The following is an 18,787-nucleotide window of genomic DNA, read 5'->3' as shown; positions in this document are numbered from 1 at the left end:
GGAAAGAAAAAAAATGTAAAAAGAAAAAAAAAAATTAAATAGCTATATGTATCTAGTGATTATACTAAAGTTATTTTCCATTTAACTTCACCAGTTTTAGATTATTTGTATTTTTATTTTCACATTTGCCGTTCAAATACTGAGAAGAGACGGTGCGGTGATCAGCAGCCAGTTGAGGCACGTCACTCAGTTGTGCCTCAACATGGATTGCGCAATGACTCAGCTAACTACTGGCCTGCTGTGCAGTGAGACTGTATTGCTATATGAATTATATTATACATTTCCATAGTTTAGTTAGCTGAGGTATATAATGTACAGTGTATTTTGTCAACAACTGTATGTGTGTAACGTATTTCTTGTGCTGAGCGATCATAAAACTGCTGCAAAAGACGTCCTGGCTGAGGCTCGCAGTAATCCGGCCTCCTGGTGGTAGAGGGCGGTAGTGATCCCGGAGATCATTCCTCGGCCGCAGAAGAAAAAAAAAAGTTACCAATAAGTGCGGCAATTGTTTATTTCCTCTCGCCTGGACTTTTATTAAAAACATGGAGGATTACATATGTAAAATAAAACAGTTTTCTAAACTGGACTTTCAATCAAAGCAGGAGGTAATAATTAAAGGTAGACCAACGCCGGAGCTAAAAGGTTTGCTTTTGACTTCGGGACAGAAGACCCGTTCTTATCAAACGGCGTGGTACACACGCAAAGGCTGGCTGTGTGGATGTCCAGCAAGAAAGGTAAGACCATAATAATGTTTTTTTTTATTAAATGATAAATGGGTTATACTTGTATAGCGCTTTTCTACCTTCAAGGTACTCAAAGCGCTTTGACAGTATTTCCACATTCACCCATTCACACACACATTCACACACTGATAGCTGCCATGCAAGGCGCTAACCAGCAGCCATCAGGAGCAAGGGTGAAGTGTCTTGCCCAAGGACACAACGGAGGTGACTAGGATGGTGGAAGGTGGGGATTGAACCCAAGTAACCAGCAACCCTCCAATTGCTGGCACGGCCACTCTACCAACTTCGCCACGCCGATTAAATGTGCTTTTTTGTGTGCTACAGTTTGTATGTGTAAAGAATGCTGGTATGAGCTTTTAAACATAACCCGTTAACTGCTGCCAATCACATGGTGAATAAGAAATTTGCGGCCCGCAGCTAATTGTTTACCGGCCCGCCACACATTCTGGAAATACTATTGTAAAAATAAAAAAGAACATTAAAAAAAGTGGAATGAGGCAAAATCTAACGAGAAAAAGTTGCAATGTTGACACAAAAGCTGCCATGCAGGCTGTTTTTTTTCTTTTGTCTTTCTCCATTTTTCTTTTTTTTGCCATTGCTCAAAAAACATATATAATGACAAAAAAATCCATGTTATAATGAATTATTTTCAGGGCTCCAATTACTTCAAATATTTCACTTTAAAATGTTTTATGTGGTAAATATTGCATATATTGTGTAGTAGCCATATAAAAACATCATAGTTTTCTTTGACAAAAACAAACAAAATAATAGTGCCAACATAAAATGGACAGATATATCGGAAGTTGATGTCGTAACTTCAGTGTTGAAAGTAAAAGAAAAACCTAATAAAAATGTATCACTTTATGAGTGGGGCAGATTTACTGTAAGCGTTAAATAATTTAAAAAAAATAATAATCTGACTTATTTTTTAAATTTTAATGACTGAGACCCTTTATGGTCCCCAGGACCCCTAAAGGTAAAATAAATAAAAAATGCATATATTTTGTTATGGTTTGAAAATGAAAAATATCACAATGGCCACCACATGCTTTAATTTTTCCGTGTGCGGCCCTCAGTGGGAAAAGTTTGGACACCCCTGCTCTTTAGGGTTCATATGTTTGTAAATCTGACTGTGATGAAGTCAGTGCCTCACCAGCCATGGACCTCACCGCACGTCACTGATCAATATAGATCAATACAGTCTGCAAAGGATACAGTCCGTAAGCACACATGATTGTGCGTGCTGCTGGTCCACTAATAGTACTAACCTTTAACAGTTAATTTTACTCATTTTCATTAATTACTAGTTTCTATGTAATCGTTTTTACTTTCTATGTAACAGTTTTTCTTTGTTTTTTATTCAAGAAAATTGTTTTAATTTATTTATCTTATTTTATTTTATTAATTTTTTTTAAAAAGGACCTTATCTTCACCATACCTGGTTGTCCAAATTAGGCATAATAATGTGTTTATTCCACGACTGTATATATCGGTATCGGTTGATATCGGTATCGGTTGATATCAGTATCGGTTGATATCAGTATCGGTAATTAAAGAGTTTGGGAATATCGGATATCGGCAAAAAGCCATTATTGGACATCCCTAGTTAAAAATGAAGATAAAAATGACAAACTCGTAGCGCTAAAAAACCTATAAAAAAGCACACAAAGTAGCACTTATTTGGCGCTAAGTAAGGTTTGTACTTGAAAAACTTATCTTCGAAACCGACAGTTCAGGTTTTGATGTTGAATTTTGAAAACTACCTCAGTGTGTTCAAAATAAAAACAATTGCACACCATTTTTTCCGGTTGAATATCATTTGTATTCACACAATTATTTAGAAAAAATGAATAAATATGTTTCACTTTCATATGTATTTAATATTTGAGATTTTTTTTTTTTTTTTTTTAGATTTAAATCTGGTTTTCTTGCAGTTTGCCATCTTTCTTTTTCAGAATAATTTCTTTGTTTAGGCTTAGGTCAGGCTGATTAGAAAAATAATTACTAACAAGTATACTGCATAAGAAATGACTCGTAAATAACTGACAAAAAGACATCATTATGTTGAGCTAAGAAGAATTAAATGAATTAGTTATGAGTATGTTTTTTGAAGAAATTGTCAATAAAATGAAAGTACAAATGAAAATACAGCTTCACCTCTTTAGTTGTAATTTTTGCGCTTAAGAAACTTCTCTGTGACTTTAGCGCCAGACTTCTTGTCATGTCTGTGTCATCATGTTTTGTATTGGTTATGTTCGGTTTGGTTTTTGGACTCCTTGTGCACTCTTGTTTGTTTTGTCACCATAGCGACCATTAGTTTCACCTGTTTCACGTTTTGCACACCTGTTGTCAATCATGTATGTATTATTTAAGCCCATTATTGCCAGGAAATCAGCCTGGCGACATTACCTCTGCTACCCATGAGATTCCTGTTTACTATAGTTCATGCTTCAGGCCATGCCACAGTACGGGTTTTTGTTTCATGTTCATAGTTAATTGCCTTTGTGCTAGTCTTTTGCTTCATTAGTCAAGTTTGTGCGCGCCTTTTGTTTGCTTTCTTTTTTGTAGTTTAGAGTTTAAAAATAAATCATGTCTTTACCTTCACGCCATGTCCAGTCCAGCTTTACTTGCATCTCGGGAAAACAAACACACCACAGTCCACGTCCTGACACTTCTGTTTGTTTGAGATTGTCATTACTGCCACAAGTGGCGGGAAAGTGTATTACAACTGAGTACTGCATTAACTACGGTATGGCTGTCAGAAAAAAAACGAGTTAACTCATGTGATTAATCACAAAAAAATATCACTGTGGAAGTTGCGTCCTCGCAGTCCCACTGTCAGACACGGCACAGGAGCCAAGCGTGCAGGTTTTAATATACATAGGTTTTTATCACAATCTTTCTCCGGCAGAAGGTGACTTTTCAGTCACGTCCGTGTCCTCTCTCCCCTCCTGCTCCTGGCCGCTTACTGTTAAAGACAACAGATGATTAGATTAACACGTAGCACCTGTGAAATCTAATCACCTGCCAGCTGTGTCTCGCCGTCAGCACTGCCACGCCCCCGTCTGATGGTGCTCTGTCCTCAGCACCATGGACAGAGGCGGTGACCTTTGCTCCTGCAGGCAGCGCTGGCCACATCTCCCTCCACACTTCTTTTTGTTCTTTTGTTGTGACTTTCTTCTGGCCTCTGATTGGCTTAAAAAGCCTGACAGCGAAAGTCTTGGTATTATGTTGCATGTTTAAAAGACACACGCGAGTACACTTTTGTATGTTTGACATGTTTCCGCTTGGTTTCTCACGTGCATCTTGTGTGTGTGCCCTGCAGGTGAGGAGTGGTACCTGTGCAGGTTGACTCTGACCACGCTCAGTCAGGCCGACCTGCAGTGGACCATGTTCCCCCGCCCCTACCTGGCCGCCGTGGGTGCTGACGCCGCACCCGGGTCTGTGGCGTACTCCCTGTCGGCACGGCAACGTGACGGAAGCCTTGGACAGCCCCAGTTTCTTTTACTGGACGGTCAGTATTTCATCTTAATAATTATTTAGAAGGATGAAAATCATTTAATGCAACATTTGCATTTAGGATCAGGTCTGCATGACTTTTTGACTCTTAAAGCGTGAGTGAAGGAGGGCGTTTGGTGGATGTGAAAGCCTGATGGGTCCGAAAGAGAAAGAGATGATGCTTTATTGTCTGCTCACAGACGCCACCAGGTGGTTGTTTGAGCACACTGCAACTAGATCTGGATGAGTTAAACAACCCCCGCTCCTGAACGCAGGAGTCCCCAAACTTTTTGACTCAGGGGCCACATTGGGTTCAAAGAATTTGGCGAGGGGGTCGGGTTATCTATTTGTATATATATTTTGTATATTTGTGAATAAGTACATATATATATTTATGTATATACTGTATATATATATATATATACACTACCGTTCAAAAGTTTGGGGTCACCCAAACAATTTTGTGGAATAGCCTTCATTTCTAAGAACAAGAATAGACTGTCGAGTTTCAGATGAAAGTTCTCTTTTTCTGGCCATTTTGAGCGTTTAATTGACCCCACAAATGTGATGCTCCAGAAACTCAATCTGCTCAAAGGAAGGTCAGTTTTGTAGCTTCTGTAACGAGCTAAACTGTTTTCAGATGTGTGAACATGATTGCACAAGGGTTTTCTAATCATCAATTAGCCTTCTGAGCCAATGAGCAAACACGTTGTACCATTAGAACACTGGAGTGATAGTTGCTAGAAATGGGCCTCTATACACCTATGTAGATATTGCACCAAAAACCAGACATTTGCAGCTAGAATAGTCATTTACCACATTAGCAATGTATAGAGTGTACTTCTTTAAAGTTAAGACTAGTTTAAAGTTATCTTCATTGAAAAATAAGGACATTTTAATGTGACCCCAAACTTTTGAACGGTAGTGTATATATATATATATATATATATATATATATATATATATATATATATATATATATATATATATATATATATGTATATATATATATATATATATATATATATATATGTATATATATATATATATATATATATATATATATATACACAGTATATGTCAGGTTCAAACACTGATGACATCTATTAAACAAGACAAGAAGCAAGGAATTAACCAGAGACAGAATTAAAGTTGGCTCAATGAGGAGAAACGCGTACACCTGTACCCTTGTACAGTGTTCCACGCTCTGACGAAAGATTGTACGCCTCCTCTTTTATTTGGACTTTCCCTGATTACATGGAAACTGCTGTTTCTAAGGGATGGGGGGTTGTAAACAGCCATCGCCTTTGTTACAAACAGTTCAAAGAAAAGGTCGCCTGGAGGGGAGTCTGGTCCTGCTTCCTCTCCGCTTTGTAGTTCTCGGGTCAAGACAAAATCTTTCTGTGGATTACAATACATCAAAGAAACAGAACACCTTCATGTTGCTTCCCGTCCTACATAGTCGAGTTTTACAAGCCTTCTTCTTGGTAGGATCAAAGACAGCTTTTGTCTTCTGGCCGGAAACTCATTGACACACAAAGTTTTGTGATAACTTAGATACAATTATTCTGACAATATATATATACTGTATGTATTTTTTCTTTTTTTCCTTTATATATATATATATATATATATATATATATATATATATATATATATATATATATATATATATATATATATATATATATATTATGGATGCTGGCAGGTCGCGTCCCCTGCCTTAATGCTTCATGAAATCCATTCAGACCCACTGTAAGTGCAACATATTGATTAAATGCAAATTATATTGATCCTTTACATCAAGATGTTTTATTCTGGTGTAAATGTGTTTTTTCCCATGGCTCTCGTACATGAGCAAACAGTGTGCAAGTACAGTATGCAAATATATACTGTATGTATATGTATTACCTGTCATGTGCTCAAAGCCCAGATTTTATAAATAAAATTTGTTGAATTTCAATTAGCGTCACGCGGCAGAGAAAGCGCTCGTAAACGGCGAGGAGCTGCACCGCTAAACGCTCCCCGGGGCCAAGAGAGCGCCCAGATTCGGGAATAATAGGAGCGTCTCTGGAGAGGCAGCGAGTGGGAGGGTGGGCGTTTGGGCGCCACTGGCTGTAGATCTTTTTTATTTCATATGTAGAAGGAAAGAAGAGGAGGAGGAGGAAGGAGGGATATTTTAAGAGTTAATTTTTGTAATGCGTTAACATCCCTGTGGCGTAATGTGGCGACGTGTACACGCAAATAATCCGCTAATTGACTTAATTTTTATTTTTTTAAACGCTTTTAAATGTCTTGCCAATGTTGGAGGTATTTAAGTGCCTCTTTAGTGAGATTACCTCCCACTTTAAGGAATGACATCAGCTAGCGACTCTTTATTGGAAATAGCATATACATCCAAGATTGCACCTGGATATACTGTCGATGGTGGAGGTGGCGAGAAGCAAAGAGTCCATTCCAGGATGAGATGATTGACAGGTTGCCAGTTGAAGCCCCCGGGCGACAGCTGGGCGTTCCCCTCCGCCTCTTTCTCCTCATCCAGCGGAAATGATGCACAAAGCAGACTATGACCTGCTACCCAAGAAAGTGCAACAATTCAAAAGGAGAAATATCATTTACGGTAATAATCTCGTTTCAAACATTTGTATGCACGTACAACACTTAAAATACAGAAACTTTTTGACCCTTGGGCCGCATTAGAGCCCACATATACACACATATATGTACAGGATATATATATATATATATATATATATATATATATATATATATATATATATATATATATATATATATATATATATATATATATATATATATATATATATATATATATATATATGTCCGCATCTACAATTACCATATATATATATATATATATATATGTATATATGTGTGTGTGTGTATATATATGTATATGTACATACATACATACATACATATACTGTATGTGTATATATATATGTACATACACATATGTGTATATAAATATACATGTGTATATATATATATATATATATATATATATATATATATATATATATATATATATATATATATATATATATATATATGTACATACACATATATGTGTATATATACATATATATATATTTATATATATATATTTATATATATATATATATATATATATATATATATATATATATATATATATATTACACACATATATATACTGTATATATATATATATATATATATATATATATATATATATATATATATATATATATATATATATAACATAAATGGTAATTGTAGAAGCGGACAGACTCACCGCGTTCAGAGCATCTTTCTTGTCCGGACACACGTTTCCCCAACAATTTCACCACCGAAAGAGCACTTGACGTCACGTTATCGATGGGAAGATGCATTTTTAGACAATATGATCTGCCTGAGCAGTGTGAGTGACACTGGGAGCAGGCGGGTAAAGTGTCTTGCCCAAGGACACAACGGCAGTGACTAGGATGGCGGAAGCGGGGATTGAACCTGGAACCCTCAAGCTGCTGGCACGGCCACTCTACCAACCGAGCCATACCGCCCCATTAAATAAACTCTGCTTCCTCCTATTTTTTTTCAAACTTGCTGTAAAGACAAACTGGAAATATTAAATATATATATATATATATATATATATATATATATTATTGGTTATTATTAGAAAATAACTTTGAATGCCTTGTTTTCTTCTCCCTCTAAGGCGGGGAGGACTGCTTCGAGGTCCATCGTAGTTCTGGCGACATCAGGACCACGGGGCGACCTCTGACCCCCAACAAGGAGTACCAGCTGCGAGTGCAGGCGATGGACGCTGACGGCCGCAAAGGACCGCCGGCCGCGGTGTCCATCCTGGCTGGCTACCGGCCGCCGCAGTTCACCAACGCCTCGTACAGCCTGAACGTGGCAGAGAACATGGCTGTCGGCCAACCGTGAGTTTTTTTATTATTATTTGCTTTTCAGTACATGAACGCCTTTTATTTTAACAAATTAGCATGGATTATTTTGGTAATGTAAACCCTGATTCACTTCTTTTTACACTTTAAAACATTGCCAGTGGACCAAATGAAGCTTTTATGATGCAACAGATCATTTGTATTAATAATTAATAGTTAAAACATGTAAATGGCAAGTAGATTATTGACCCTGTTGTAGATCAATGATAGAAAGTAGATCAGAGGGCATTCGTGTTGCTATGGCAGGGGTCACCAACGCGGTGCCCGCGGGCACCAGGTAGCCCGTAAGGACCAGATGAGTAGCCCGCTGGCCTGTTGTAAAAATAGCTCAAATAGCAGCACTTACCCGTGAGCTGCCTCTATTTTTTTAATTTTATTTATTTACTAGCAAGCTGGTCTCGCTTTGCCCGACATTTTTAATTCTAAGAGAGACAAAACTCAAATAGAATTTGAAAATCCAAGAAAATATTTTAAAGACTTGGTCTTCACTTGTTTAAATAATTTCATTATTTTTTTTACTTTGCTTCTTATAACTTTCAGAAAGACAATTTTAGAGAAAAAATACAACCTTAAAAATTATTTTAGGATTTTTAAACACATATACCTTTTTACCTTTTAAATTCCTTCCTCTTATTTCCTGACGATTTAAATCAATGTTCAAGTAAAAAAAAAATTTTATTGTAAAGAATAATAAATAAATTTTTATTTAATTCTTCATTTTAGCTTCGTTTTTTTCGACGAAGAATATTTGTGAAATATTTCTTCAAACTTATCATGATTAAAATGCAAAAAAAAATATTCTGGCAAATCTAGAAAATCTGTAGAATCAAATTTAAATCTTATTTTAAAGTCTTTTGAATTTCTTTTAAAAATTTTGTTCTGGAAAATCTAGAAGAAATAACGATTTGTCTTTGTTAGAAATATAGCTTGGTCCAATTTGTTATATATTCTAACAAAGTGCAGATTGGCTTTTAACCTATTTAAAACATGTCATCCAAATTCTAAAATTAATCTTAATCAGGAAAAATTACTAATGATGTTCCATAAATTATTTTTTTAATTTTTTCAAAAAGATTCGAATTAGCTAGTTTTTCTCTTCTTCTTTTCGGTTGAATTTTGAATTTTAAAGAGTCGAAATTGAAGATAAACTATGTTTCAAAATTTAATTGTCTTTCTTTTTGTGTTTTCTCCTCTTTTAAACCGTTCAATTAAGTGTAAATATCATTAATTATTAATAATAACATAGAGTTAAAGGTAAATTGAGCAAATTGGCTATTTCTGGCAATTTATTTAAGTGTGTATCAAACTGGTAGCCCTTCGCATTAATCAGTACCCAAGAAGTAGCTCTTGGTTTCAAAAAGGTAGGTGACCCCTGTGCTATGGTAACTCTCATGCATGCTCTTATCAATACACACATGCTAGAATATACATCCAAATAACCAAAAGAAACATCTGCCAACATTTTAAACAAACCAATTGTATTTAAAAATGTATTTAAAAAGAAGTCTGAAAACACTGTGTAATGAATAATATTCATGATAATAATAATAATAATATTGGTATCGGATCAATATTGGCAAAAAATAGGTATTGGATTATATGGGTTTGTTTGTTTGAGACACATTTTTGAAGCTTCTCAGGTGGAATTCTTTCCCATTCTTGCTTGATGTACAGCTTAAGTTGTTCAACAGTCCGGGGGTCTCCGTTGTGGTATTTTAGGCTTCATAATGCGCCACACATTTTCAATGGGAGACAGGTCTGGACTACAGGCAGGCCAGTCTAGTACCCGCACTCTTTTACTATGAAGCCACGTTGATGTAACACGTGGCTTGGCATTGTCTTGCTGAAATAAGCAGGGGCGTCCATGATAACGTTGCTTGGATGGCAACATATGTTGCTCCAAAACCTGTATGTACCTTTCAGCATTAATGGTACCTTCACAGATGTGTAAGTTACCCATGTCTTGGGCACTAATACACCCCCATACCATCACACATGCTGGCTTTTCAACTTTGCGCCTAGAACAATCCGGATGGTTCTTTTCCTCTTTGGTCCGGAGGACACGACGTCCACAGTTTCCAAAAACAATTTGAAATGTGGACTCGTCAGACCATAGAACACTTTTCCACTTTGTATCAGTCCATCTTAGATGAGCTCAGGCCCAGCGAAGCCGACGGCGTTTCTGGGTGTTGTTGATAAACGGTTTTCGCCTTGCATAGGAGAGTTTTAACTTGCACTTACAGATGTAGCGACCAACTGTAGTTACTGACAGTGGGTTTCTGAAGTGTTCCTGAGCCCATGTGGTGATATCCTTTAAACACTGATGTCGCTTGTTGATGCAGTACAGCCTGAGGGATGGAAGGTCACGGGCTTAGCTGCTTACGTGCAGTGATTTCTCCAGATTCTCTGAACCCTTTGATGATATTACGGAGCGTAGATGGTGAAATCCCTAAATTCCTTGCAATAGCTGGTTGAGAAAGGTTTTTCTTAAACTGTTCAACAATTTGCTCACGCATTTGTTGACAAAGTGGTGACCCTCCCCCCATCCTTGTTTGTGAATGACTGAGCATTTCATGGAATCTACTTTTATACCCAATCATGGCACCCACCTGTTCCCAATTAGCCTGCACACCTGTGGGATGTTCCAAATAAGTGTTTGATGAGCATTCCTCAACTTTATCAGTATTTATTGCCACCTTTCCCAACTTCTTTGTCACGTGTTGCTGGCATCAAATTCGAAAGTTAATGATTATTTGCAACAACAAAAAAAAGTTTATCAGTTTGAACATCAAATATGTTGTCTTTGTAGCATATTCAACTGAATATGGGTTGAAAAGGATTTGCAAATCATTGTATTCCGTTTATATTTACATCTAACACAATTTCCCAACTCATATGGAAACGGGGTTTGTACATTTTCTTTAATACATTTCAACCGTAGAAGCTTATATGCACATTTCTCGAAGATTGACGAATACTTGAAGACTCTAAATGGCAAATTCAAAATAATGGCACTTTCTGAAACATGGATCGATAAAGACAGAGGTATCGATTTCTCCATTGACGGGTATGAGTTGTATCACAGTAGTAGAAGAAACAAGAAGGGAGGAGGTGTGGCCCTGTTTGTTGACTGTGACTTGAAATGTAGACCTGTTGAATGTATGACAGTGGTATATCCATGATTTATTTGAATGTGTAACTGTGGAGGTAGACATAGAAAAGAAGAGAAATGTTATTGTTACGTGTTTATATAGGACACCTGGGTCTAAGGTAGAAGCATTTAATGATAGTCTGGAAGAATTATTGTGTAAGGTATGCTAGGTTCACACCAACGGCGCTTTAAAGCGGCATGCAAAGCGGCGTTCTAGCGTAACAAAGCGTGATTAAAGCGTGAGGGTCCTAATGGATCGTGGGAAAGCTTGTAGTGAAGCGGGACATGCGGCAAGTTCGCCAAAAATTTTTAAACGGTTTTAAAAAATTCTGCGCTCTGTCAAGAATGGAATAAAGCGCCGAGAGCGTATGAAAGCGTGACAAAGCCTGACAAAGCTCAGCAAAACTTGACTAAAAGCATAAGAAAGCTTAACAGATCTTGGTTCAAAGCGCGGACCCCAGTCTACAACTACAAATAGGAAGTGACTGTGATATTGACTAGGGACATTGAAACTTTTATGTAAAACCAACACAGGATTACAAATCCATTCTCTTTTGCATCATTGCCTTTTTTATACGATGATCATTGTTTCTGTACTTCTGTGAGTTTGCGGTTTGATGTTGCAGTTTGACATTACTGTCTATAATTTTTCTGTATGAAAATGTTAATAATAAAGAGAATATGTTACGTTTTATAAAAGAAATGCCTTTTATTATTTTCAACTAGTATAAGAAATGAAAGATAGATATTTATTAAGATGACAAAAATAAAAGAAATGAAGATATAAAACATAATATAACGGAAAAAAAAGAGAAATTGAAAAAATAAATGAATATAAAAAATGTCTGGATAATTGCCTTTTATTATTTTCAACTAGCATAAGAAATGAAAGATAGATATTTATTAAGATGACAAAAATAAAAGAAATGAAGATACAAAACATAATATAACGGAAAAAAAAGAGAAATTGAAAAAATAAATGAATATAAAAAATGTGTGGAAAACAGTATACTGAGTTTTTCACATTTTTTTCTTATTTTTGTTGTAACAATGCACAACAGAGCTTGATAATCGTGTCAGAGCCTGATTTAAAGCATCAGGATCGCATCAAAGCGTAATAAAGTTCAATAAAGCGTAATAAAACGTATCAAAGCGTGATTTAAAGCGTATCAAAGCGCGAGGAACGGTAACAAAGTGGCAACTAATTTGTATCTGTCATGACTGGGTTCTTGGGTTTTGCTTCTCCGGAAGGCAAAGGAAAATTGGCGCGGGCAAGGCGTGAATTTAAATACATGATTTATTGTTTAACACTAATAAACTACAACAAAAAGGAAGCAAACAAATGGCGCGCACAAAGGCGGAAATACAACTTGACTAAGAAACAAAAGACATGCACGTGGGCACAAAAACTATGGACAAAGAAACAACAACACTAACTGCGGTCTTAATAAACAAAACTTACTTGGCATGAAAAAACATGAAAAAGAGCAGCATGGATCATCAGAGTGTGAATGTGTGAGGACGCCAGGACGAACAACAGAAACAGACAGATTTAAATAGTGACGTGATCAGTGAAAACAGGTGCGTGACTCGAAACGTGAAACAGGTGCGTGACAAGACAGGTGAAAACTAATGGGTGACCATGGAAACCAAACCAAACAAGGAAGTGCAACCAGGAACTAAAAAAAGAGCCCGAAACCCAAGCAAAACAAAAACATGATTAACACAGACATGACAGTATCAGAGCGTATCAGAGCGTATCAAAGCATAACATTACTTCAGAGATCGGGATATTCGTGGAAAAATTGACAAAAATGACGGCGCTTTGCTCGCCGCTTTAAAGCGCGGCAAGCGCCGTTGGTGTGAACCAGGCAGTAAAGGAAAAGAAAACATTGGTCATGTGTGGCGACTATAACATAGACCTGCTAAGCTCACCCAGAAATAAATCAACAAGAGACTTCTTGGATGTGGTTTGTAGTAGAGGGCTTTATCCATTGATCACCAAACCCAGTAGAATAAGGACAAATTGTGCAACGTTAATTGATCACATCTTTATAAATGACATAGAAAATAATATAAAAAGTGGACTAGTAATTAATGATATAAGTGACCACTTACCCGTGTTTCTTACTTATGACTGTCCACTGTCCAATTTTTAAGCCAAAATGCTGGTAAGTACTGCTCATATTACCAGCAATGTCACAACGTGAAAAAAAAAAAAACCAGACTTTTTCAGAGGCAGTGTAGTACCATTTTTAACTCATTAGTAAAAAATAAAACATCTTTGCCCTTTTGCTAGCAAGCCTGTCAGGCTTCGGCGTTCGCGTCGAAGCCGTCATTGCTGACATGTTGTGTTGTTGTGTGTCCATGTTGTCGTTTTTTTTTTTAAGAAAACACGACCTGATTAGAAGACGTGCCACACATCAAATAGACTTCACACACGCCCGCAGACACACATCTCACAGGGTGGCATGGACACTCGGATATTATTAACACATTGTGCTTGGCGCCAGACGCCGAAAGGGACACACACACACACACACACAAACACACACACACACACACACATCCCTTCATGTTTATCCAGACCTCGCTTTTAATATTTGAATTTGCCACACTTTCAAACTGGCAGCCTCGGGCCACACTCTTACATCTGGGTCCTCCCCTTCATCACTCCCTCCCTCGCCCATCCTCCTTCTCCTCAGCCTCTCCTCCATCCATCCATCCATCCATCCATCATTCTTCCCTTCCTCTCCTCCTTTGTCTTCCTCCACAGGGCTCGTCTTTTCATGTATCACATCACGTCAAGCCAGCAAGCCGGACGTGGAAATGAGCATCACGCCCCACCACACACACACACAAACACACACACTTGTATTTGTTACCTTCTTGAGACCTGAGAGAAATGCCTCCCTCTTTAGGACCAGCCTTTCTAGATATATAAAGATGTGTATTTACAACATTAATAATATATACATACTATGCAAATATTAAAAAGTTTGTTGTGAAAAATGAGTTGGAATTTCACAAGAAAAAGGTCACAGTTCCACAAGAAAAACGTAGAATTTTGGCCGTATTATAATAAAAGTTGTTATTTTACTCAACTCAAGTCAAAATGTTACAAGAAAAAGTCAACATTTGTGCAATATTATGATAAAAGTTGGAATTTTACTCAATAACAGTCGCAATTTTACAAGAAAAGCTTAAAGTTTTGGCAATTTTATGAAAAGAGTCGTAATTTTACTCGACAAAAGTCACAATTTTATAAGAAAACTGCAAAATGTTGGCAATATTATAATAATAATAATCGGAATTTTACTTGGCAAAATGATGACAAAAGTCATCATTTTATTCAGAACTACTAAGAACAACAACAAAAATGGCAATATTGTGGTAAAAGTCAGAATTGTACATGACAAATGTCATAATTTTGCATTAAAAAGTAATAATCTTATGTAAAAAAGTAATCATTTTACGAGAAAATATTGCAATATTACAGAAACAGAAAGAATAGGAGATATTGTTCCGAATTTTATAAGAAAAAAGTATACACATTGTGAAAAAAAGACTGCTTTTAGTTTTTAAAAATTTTTTAAATGTTATGTTTGTAATTGTTTTTTAATCTTCTTATTTACTTCAAGTTATTACGATTTGACTCTATATACATATTTAATTTTATTTTTGAGTTAATTTTGGCCAGAGGGGGCGCATATCAATTTCTTACACACACTTGTTATTTCATATGTTGACCAGAGGGGGAGCACTTTTAAAACCGACACACAGTCAATTTGAAAAAATACCCCCTTTTTGGGACCACCCTCCTTTTGATAGATTTCACCACCAGGGGTGCAAATGAGACATTCTCTATTCAGTCCTAATTTGTTCACCGGTCCTCATGTGGAAGCTACTTTTCCTTGTTGATGTCTCAAGAAGGGTAGAAATACAAGAACACACACACACACTTGTATTTGTTACCTTCTTGAGACCTGAGAGAAATGCCTCCCTCTTTAGGACAGGCCTTTCTAGATATATAAAGATGTGTATTTACAACATTAATAATATATACATACTATGCAAATATTAAAAAGTTTGTTGTGAAAAATGAGTTGGAATTTCACAAGAAAAAGGTCACAGTTCCACAAGAAAAACGTAGAATTTTGGCCGTATTATAATAAAAGTTGTTATTTTACTCAACGCAAGTCAAAATGTTACAAGAAAAAGTCAACCTTTGTGCAATATTATGATAAAAGTTGGAATTTTACTCAATAACAGTCGCAATTTTACAAGAAAAGCTTAAAGTTTTGGCAATTTTATGAAAAGAGTCGTAATTTTACTCGACAAAAGTCACAATTTTATAAGAAAACTGCAAAATGTTGGCAATATTATAATAATAATAATCGGAATTTTACTTGGCAAAATGATGACAAAAGTCATCATTTTATTCAGAACTACTAAGAACAACAACAAAAATGGCAATATTGTGATAAAAGTCAGAATTGTACATGACAAATGTCATAATTTTGCATTAAAAAGTAATAATCTTATGTAAAAAAAGTAATCATTTTACGAGAAAATATTGCAATTATAAAAATATTAAATATTACAGAAACAGAAAGAATAGGAGATATTGTTCCGAATTTTATAAGAAAAAAGTATACACATTGTGAAAAAAAGACTGCTTTTAGTTTTAAAAAAAAATTTAAATGTTGTGTTTGTAATTGTTTTTTAATCTTCTTATTTACTTCAAGTTATTACGATTTGTCTCTATATACATATTTAATTTTATTTTTGAGTTAATTTTGGCCAGAGGGGGCGCATATCAATTTCTTACACACACTTGTTATTTCATATGTTGACCAGAGGGGGAGCACTTTTAAAACCGACACACAGTCAATTTGAAAAAATACCCCCTTTTTGGGACCACCCTCCTTTTGATAGATTTCACCACCAGGGGTGCAAATGAGACATTCTCTATTCAGTCCTAATTTGTTCACCGGTCCTCATGTGGAAGCTACTTTTCCTTGTTGATGTCTCAAGAAGGGTAGAAATACAAGAACACACACACACACACACACACACACACACACACACACACACACTTGTATTTGTTACCTTCTTGAGACCTGAGAGAAATGCCTCCCTCTTTAGGGCAGGCCTTTCTAGATATATATAAAGATGTGTATTTGCAACATTAATAATATATACATACTATGCAAATATTAAAAAGCTTGTCGTGAAAAATGAGTTGGAATTTCACAGGAAAAATGTCACATTTCCACAAGAAAAACTTAGAATTTTGGCCGTATTATAATAAAAGTCGTTATTTTACTCAACGCAAGACAAAATGTTACAAGGAAAAGTGAACATTTGTGCAATATTATGATAATAGTTGGAATTTTACTCAATAACAGTCACAATTTTACAAGAAAAGCTTAAAGTTTTGGCAATTTTATGAAAAGAGTCGTAATTTTACTCGACAAAAGTCACAATTATATAAGAAAACTGCAAAAATGTTGGCAATATTATAATAATAATCGGAATTTTACTTGGCAAAATGATGACAAAAAGTCATAATTTTACTCAGAACTACTAAGAACAACAACAAAAATGGCAATATTGTTATAAAAGTCAGAATTGTACATGACAAATGTCATAATTTTGCATTAAAAAGTAATAATTTTACGTAAAACAGTAATAATTTTATGAGAAATTATTGCAATATTAAGAAACAGAAAGAATGGGAGAAATTGTTCCGAATTTTATAAGAAAAAAGTAGACACGTGAAAAAAAGACTCTGGATTATTGTTTGTAATTGTTTTTTAATCTTCTTATTTACTTCAAGTTATTACGATTTGTCTCTATATAAATATTTAATTTGATTTTTTAGTTAATTTTGGCCAAAGGGGGCGCATATCAATTTCTTACACACACTTGTTATTTCATATGTTGACCAGAGGGGGAGCACTTTTAAAACCGACACACAGTCAATTTGAAAAAAATCCCCCCTTTTTGGGACCACCCTCATTTTGATAGATTTCACCACCAGGGGTGCAAATGAGACATTCTCTATTCGGTCCTAATTTGTTCACCCGTCCTCATGTGGAAGCTACTTTTCCTTGTTGATGTCTCAAGAATGGTAGAAATACAAGAACACAAACACACACACACACACACACACACACACACACACACACACACACTCTTGTATTTGTTACCTTCTTGAGACCTGAGAAAAATGCTTCCCTCTTTAGGACCAGCCTTTCTAGATATATAAAGATTTGTATTTACAACATTAATAACATATACATACTATGCAAATATAAAAAAAAGTTTGTTGTGAAAATTCAGTTGGAATTGCACAAGAAAAAGGTCACAATTTCACAAGAAAAACTTTGAATTTTGTCAGTATTATAATAAAAGTCGTAATTTTACTCAACGCAAGTCAAAATGTTACAAGAAAAACTGAACATTTGTGCAATCCATCCATCCATCCATCTTCTTCCACTTATCCGATGTCGGGTCGCGGGGGCAGCAGCCTAAGCAGGGAAGCCAAGACTTCCCTCTCCCCAGCCACTTCGTCCAGCTCTTTGCGGGGGATCCCGAGGCGTTCCCAGGCCAGCCGGGAGACATAGTCTTCCCAACGTGTCCTGGGTCTTCCCCGTGGCCTCCTACCGGTTGGACGTGTCCTAAACACCTTCCTAGGGAGGCGTTCGGGTGGCATCCTGACCAGATGCCCGAACCACCTCATCTGGCTCCTCTCCATGTGGAGGAGCAGCGGCTTTACTTTGAGCTCCTCCCGGATGACAGAGCTTCTCACCCTATCTCTAAGGGAGAGCCCCGCCACCCGGCGGAGGAAACTCATTTCGGCCGCTTGTACCTGTGATCTTGTCCTTTCAGTCATAACCCAAAGCTCATGACCATAGGTGAGGATGGGAACGTAGATCGACCGGTAAATTGAGAGCTTTGCCTTCCGGCTCAGCTCCTTCTTCACCACAACGGATCGCAATATTATGATAAAAGTTGGAATTTTACTCAATAACAGTCGCAATTTTACATGAAAAGTTCAACCATAACAACCTCTGCTGCATGGAGAGTACAGCCGATGACAGAAAATCCGTTTGGAAATCAAGAGAATTGGAAATGCCGGACCGCAGAAAAGACAAGTCCAATCCACCGGACATGTGAACAATCGGAACAGTCTTGGACACCCTTGAAGGTATCAAGGGCCAACTGGAAAGCCTTGATGGCATCAAGGTCCAGATGGACAACTTCCTGAAGGAGATCCGTTACCTCAAGGACCAAAGTATCAAAAAGGACCAAGAAATAAGATCCCTGACCAACAGAGTTGAGGAGCTCGAGCAAGTTGGGAAACTCAACGATCGATGTCATAGGGACGGGCCTGAAAATAAGGCCCAGGAGCT

General features: G+C 36.5%; 1 protein-coding gene across 1 annotated transcript in view; it reads left to right on the top strand.

Annotated features, from left to right (window-relative positions):
• Positions 1–18,787, top strand: part of si:dkey-22o22.2 (neural-cadherin) — a 367,974-nt gene that overhangs the window by 160,070 nt on the left and 189,117 nt on the right. The window contains exons 5-6 of the mRNA XM_062062641.1: positions 4,072–4,260; positions 7,966–8,191. Coding sequence (XP_061918625.1) covers positions 4,072–4,260; positions 7,966–8,191 — 415 coding nt within the window. The remainder of the gene's footprint in view (positions 1–4,071; positions 4,261–7,965; positions 8,192–18,787) is intronic.

Source organism: Entelurus aequoreus, linkage group LG11 (assembly GCF_033978785.1).
Source record: "Entelurus aequoreus isolate RoL-2023_Sb linkage group LG11, RoL_Eaeq_v1.1, whole genome shotgun sequence".
NCBI lineage: Eukaryota > Metazoa > Chordata > Actinopteri > Syngnathiformes > Syngnathidae > Entelurus > Entelurus aequoreus.
The sequence above is the reverse complement of the archived record's forward strand: the minus strand, read 5'-3'. Positions and strand labels throughout refer to the sequence as shown.